The sequence below is a fragment of the Elephantulus edwardii genome, unplaced genomic scaffold (genome assembly GCF_000299155.1).
Source record: "Elephantulus edwardii isolate Elephantulus edwardi_28Jun2011 unplaced genomic scaffold, EleEdw1.0 scaffold00501, whole genome shotgun sequence".
Classification (NCBI taxonomy): Eukaryota; Metazoa; Chordata; class Mammalia; order Macroscelidea; family Macroscelididae; genus Elephantulus; species Elephantulus edwardii.
This window is the reverse complement of record NW_006400251.1, coordinates 338,651-344,819: the sequence shown is the minus strand read 5'-3', so window position 1 is coordinate 344,819 and position 6,169 is coordinate 338,651. Positions and strand designations below refer to the sequence as shown.

Sequence of the window (6,169 nt, the reverse complement as noted above, 5' to 3'; positions counted from 1 at the left end):
ATGATACATCTTCAAGGATATGAACATGTACGGCCAAGCACAATCAATAAGAGTGCATCTAAATTCCAAAATCAATCTCCATAATAGTCTAGGTGGTGATTTTTTAAAAATAACGTTTTTTAGAGTGCTTTTAAGACAATAGAAGAGTTAAAGAGAAAATACAGAGTGCTTCCTTACATCTTTTTTCCCCTGCACACAATTTCTTCTATCAACAGTTTGCATTCTAGTGATACATTTGTTGTAGTTGAGGATACATTATTAACTGCAGTATTGATACATTGTTAACTACAGAGTACAACAGTATCCATTGGGGTTTATACTTTCAGTTGTACAGTCCACCATTATAGCATTGCACAGCATAGTTTCACTGCCCTGAAATCCCTATGCTCCATCTATTCACCTCCCACCTCCCCTTTCCAGCAACTTCTCACTGCCTTTGTAGCTAGTCTTTTCCTGAACACCACATAATAGGACTCATATAGCATGTAACTTTTTCATACTATGCATTGGAGTCTCCTCCATGTCTCTTTGTGGCTCATTTCTTTTTATCACTGAGTAATAACCCACTCCGTGGGCACGAGGGCAGTCTGCTAATGTAGTCCATAGGGAGTTCCACTTCTAACCCAAAACCCGTGCCTCTCTGGGTGGTGCAAATACACCAGCAGCTTCTGAGGGAGACAGATGAGCCATCTACTCTTACATGATGTACAGCTACCCAAACCCAGTTCAGGGGCAGCTATGAGTCAATTCTGACTTGATAGCAACAAGAGAGAGGGGAGGGGAGAGAGAGAGAGGGAGTGAGAGAGGGAAAGAGAGAGAGAGAGAGAGAGGAATATGATTCAGTTTATCTGGTTGCCTATGGAAGAGCATCTTTTTGTTTGGTTTTGTGGTGGTGTTGTGTTGTGGTTTGTTTTTTTTTTTGAATACTGTTTTACATGCATCTTGGTTATGTCAGTTTTTCCAAATACATTTAAAGTGGGTATAAACACATGTGTGCACATACATTGTCATGTATTTTGGATGAGTATTAGGACTGCAAATGATGGATCATAAGGTAAGCCAACGTCTGCCTTCGGAAGACACTCGTGAGTTTTAGGTAACCATCGTGCTGTGGCTGCTTCAGAAGAGTACTGGCTGCCATGGGCTGCCAAAGAGCGAGCACGTGTGATGTGGAAGAAGTGAAAACTCCTTAGAGGCAAGAACAGTGAAACTCTGTCTCCCAGACCTGAGCATGTGGTCTGGAGGGTCCAGTCCTTGGAAAAAGACATCATACCCAGCAAAGTCGAGGGTCAGTGAAAGAAAGGAAGACGCTCAATGAGATGAATTTACACAGTGACTCCGACAGTGGGCTGGGGCGTATCAGAGACCATGAAGATGGCCCTGGCTTGGGTAACGTTTTGATCTGATGTTCATGGGGTCCCCTTGAGGCATAGTTGACTCAGTGGCACCCCACTGTTAACAAGTGTTGCAGTTCTTGATGCACCTGAAGAACCCCTCTTTTCAGTTAGGTGGGCTTTTTTTTTTTAATACATAAGTGACAAGAATATTGTGACACATTTTTCTCTTTCTAGATCTGAAGTTCTGACCTGGCTTCCCGCTTCACTGCTGTTTGTGGGTATGATCTATGCTGGTTCTCGAGCATTGTCTAGACTGGTAAGTGTTAAACAGTTCACTCTCCCCTTTTGTCTTTTCATGATCCTTTGATCAATGAGGTGTCAAGTAGCAGCTTTATTAGTAGTAAATATATTAGAAAATAGTCTCAGACCAGAGCCCATTTTAGGCCTTGGGCTTCCTCTTACAGAACAGAAGATCACATGGCAGGGAAAGGCCAGCATGCTTAATAAGATGGAGAAGCAAACACTTTTTGTAGAACTTGGAATATTTGTGGAGATAGAAGGTCAGGGTTTGTCCGCTCTGACTGTACAGAGGTTTCGCACCGGAGTTGGACGGGGGTACTAGCAGGCCAAGGTGCTGAGCTGGCCAGGGGTGCTCAAGAGAGTGAGACTGCGGTGCTGAGAGGGGTTGAGTCCAGAGGTGGGCTGGTGCTGAGTGCAGCTTGCGTGCTGAGTGAGGCTGAGTGTTAAGTGTTAAGTGGGGTTAGGGTGCTGGGGGGGGGGTGTCAGGATGCTGAATGGGACTTGGTGCTGTGAGGGCTGAGTGCTGAAGGGGCTGGGTGCTGAGGGGTTCTGGAGCTGAGTGGAGCTGGGTACTGATGGGGCCAGGGTGCTAAGTGAGGCCAGGTGCTAAGGGAGACCGGGGTGTCAAGGAGGGCCAACATTTAGTGGGACTGGGGTGCCAAGGTGGGTGGGTACTGAGTGGGGCCTGATGTTAAGGGGAGCTGGGTGTTTAGAGGGTTTAGGAGCTAAGAGGGGCTGGGCGCTGAGTGGAGCAATGGTGCTGAGGGGGTCTGGGGGGCTGACGCAGGCTGAATGCTGAGGGGGCATGGGTGCTACCAGCGTGGCCAGGTAGGTGCTAGCAAGTCACATGCAAAGAAGGTCTGGCACAGAGAGGACATGCAGCCCATGTTAATCAAACAAGTCGTCTACTCTAGCTTCCCCATGCCTTTCCCTCAGGACCCTTCTCTTCAAAGGCAGAAACTGGCACACAGACCTTCCGGGTGCATTCTATGGAACTCCTCAAAGCCAGTTATTTTGCCATTAAAAGAGAATCTCTTAATACCACCAGCGACAGAAAAGCAGATCAGTATCAGCAGTGCTGTTAGTGCTATGATGTCACCCTTCCAATTACACCTTTTTGCTCACATCTTGCAGTTTGGAAAAATGCAGAATTTTCAAAACAAGTTAGATGTGATAGAATTATCCTGATAGGCTGACTCTGGCTCCTGACACCCTGAACCATTCCTGTGGTTGTGGAGACTCACTTCTATACCTGTGGGGTTGGAGAGTTTTGGTGGTATAGTTCATGAGGAGTTGTGCTACTAGCATGAGGGCAGCGCCTCTCCAGTTGTTCAAATCCACCCACTGTGCCAAGAGTAAAAGATAGGCAGTCTCTTCCTGTTATGAATACAAGAGTTCTTTCCCTAGTCACATGCCAATAAGAAAAACTTGTTGCAATATCCAAAACACTTTATCTGGGATAAATCTGGGAGAGCAGAGATAATTCTCTAAAAACTGCCTTTCCGTCTGAAGGAAGTTGTTGGCTTTTATTCTTGGGTTAAGTACTAATCTACGTAACATATTACTCTCTCTAGTTCAAGGTCAATCCTGATACCACAATTTTCTTCATAGAGTCTGACTTCTTGAATCATTTCCTCCGTGTGCAGATTAAATAGATAGAGAGAAAGGATATAAACCTGATACACGCCTTTCCCAACAGAGTGTGGAAATTATCGAACAATATCATTGATATCACATGCAAGCAAGATTCTGCTGAAAATTATCCAATTACATTTGGAACAATATGTCAACAGAGAACTGCCAGATGTGCAGGCTGGATTTAGAAGAGGTCATGGTACTAGGGATATTATAGCTAATGTCAGATGGATCTTGGCAGAAAGCAAAGAATACCAGAAGAATGTCTATCTGTGCTTCATTGACTATGCAAATGCTTTTGACTGTGTGGATCACAACAAGCTGTGGCTGACTCTAAGAAGAATGGGAATCCCAGAACATTTGATTGTGCTAATGCGAAACCTATACTTGGACCAGGAGACAGTCGTCAGAACAGAGCAAGGAGACACCACATGGTTCAAAATCAAGAAGGGGGTCTGTCAGGGATGTATTCTGTCTCCATACCTTTTCAATCTGTATGCAGAACAGATCATCCGAGATGCTGGGCTATACAAAGAGGAATGTGGCATCAGGATTGGTGGAAGAATCATCAACAACCTGCGTTATGCGGATGACACAACCCTGCTTGCTGAAACTGAGGAGGACCTGAGGCACTTGCTGCAGAAGATCAAGGACTACAGCCTCCTATATGGACTGAAGCTAAATGTCAAGAAAACAAAGATTCTAACCACTGGGCCAATTGGCAGCATCAGCATGGATGGTGAGGAGATTGAGATAGTTAACAGTTTAATTTACTCGGCTCCACAGTCGACACTCTTGGTAACAGCAGCCAGGAAACCAGGAGACAAATTGCATTGGGAAAGTCGGCTGTGAGGGGCCTCTCAAGAGTACTGAAGAGCAACGATGTCAGGCTGGAGACTAAGGTGCGCCTGATCCGGGCTATAGTCTTCGCAATTATGTGCTATGCATCAGAGAGTTGGACAGTGAATAGGGCTGATAGAAAGAGGATTGATGCCTTTGAGCTGTCGTGCTGGAGAAGCGTGTTGAATATACCATGGACTGCTAGGAGAACAAACAGGTTTGTCCTGGAGAGGGTGAAGCCAGAGTGTTCCCTGGAGTCAAGGATTCTGAAGCTCTGTCTGACATATTTTGGGCATGTTGCAAGGAGGGACTGGTCCTTGGAAAGGGACAACATGTTTGGCAGAGTGGAAGGGAAGCGAAGGAGAGGAAGACCTTTGGTGAGATGGATCGATTCTGTGACTGGAGCGGTGGGAATAAGTGCGTTTGAGATGCCTAAGTTGGCACAGGATAGAACAGCATTTAGAGCTCTTGTACATAGGGTCGCTATGAGTCGCAAGCGACTCGATGGCACATAGCAACAAACAACAACAGTGTTCCCTTGCTCTGTCTGAATAGCAGTCTTGTGGTCTAAGTATAGTTTTCACACAAGCACAATCAAGTATTCTGGAATTCCCTTTCTTCTCAATGTTAACCATAACTTGTTCTGATCCACACAGTCAAATGCCTTTGTATAGTCAATAAAGCACAAATAGACATTCTTCTGGTATTCTTTGCTTCCAGCCAGTGATCCATCTGACATCAGCAATGAGATTCCTGATTCCATGACCTTTTCTAACTCCAACTTGAACGTCTGCAAGTTCCCTATCTATGTACTGTTGTACCCATTTTTGCATGATCTTCAGCAGTATTTTGCTTGTATGTGATATTAATAGATAATTTCCACATTCTGTTGGATCACCTTTCTTGGAATTGAGAATAAATATGGGTTTCTTCCAATCAATCAGCCAAGCAACTGTCCTCCAAATTTCCTGGCCATCGACTGATATGCATATCTAAGGCTGCATCTGTTCTTTGAAACATTTCCATTGGTAAGCTATCGATCCCTGGGCTTATTTTTTGCCAGTGCCTTCAGTGTAGCTCGAACATCTTCCTTCATTACCATTAGCTTTTGATTATATGGTTGTAACTGTTGTTGTTGATTGCCGTTGAGTAGAGTACAACTCATAGCAACCCTGTGAGCAAAAGACCTGAAGCCTTTGTATAACTATTGTCATTTCTCAAAGTTCATAGAGTTTCCAGAGGCATGTTGTTTAGGAAGTGGGTGCCACTCTTGCTTCCTCAAGGCTTATACTGAGGCAAAATTTCACTTCTCGTAATGATGCAGTGATATTCTAGGTCAAGATTTTTCAACTTTAGGATTACTGATATTTTAGATGGCATTGTTCTTTACTGTCCCATACATTATAAGATCTTGTGGTATAAGGGGACTTTACAATTAAATCATCTGTTATATGTCCTCAACTTACAGATTAGTAACTGAAATTCTGATAAGCATAATCCATAGCATGTGGCAATGCTAAGCAGAAGACTGAATCTCTGGAAGTTTAAAACCTTCATTGACTGAAAGACAAAGATGGGGCCGTCTCCTGCCACTGCAGTTTACAGCCTTGGAAATGCCATGGAGGGTCACAGTGAATTAAGAATCAAATCAGCAACACTAATGGATTTGTCTGAATCCTGGTCACACAGAGTGGACCTAGAGTAACATCTGAGTTTTAGGCTTCCAGGCTAGTGTTCTCCACCAGCACAATGTTTGTTAATTGTGTTTTGGTTGTTTTTCTTTTTTTTAAAATAATCCCTCACTAAGAATCAAATTCCCATGCACATCAAAAAACTTCTCCAACAGGGTAAAAAGGGAAGCCACCGACTGGGAAAAAGTATTTGGTAATGACATATCAGATAAGGGATTTATATCCAGAGTTTATAAAATACTTGAGCACCACAACAAGATAAAGGTAAATAACCCAATTGAAAAATGGGCACAGGATATGAACAGACACTTCACCAAAGAAGACATTCAGATGGCCAACAAGCACATGAAGAAATGTTCAAAATCT

General features: G+C 43.9%; 1 protein-coding gene across 1 annotated transcript in view; it reads left to right on the top strand.

The window, feature by feature from the left end:
- Positions 1-6,169, top strand: part of TMEM241 (transmembrane protein 241) — a 226,505-nt gene that overhangs the window by 82,285 nt on the left and 138,051 nt on the right. Inside the window, exon 4 of the mRNA XM_006903055.1 lies at positions 1,572-1,653. Within this exon, the coding sequence (XP_006903117.1) occupies positions 1,572-1,653 (82 nt within the window). The remainder of the gene's footprint in view (positions 1-1,571; positions 1,654-6,169) is intronic.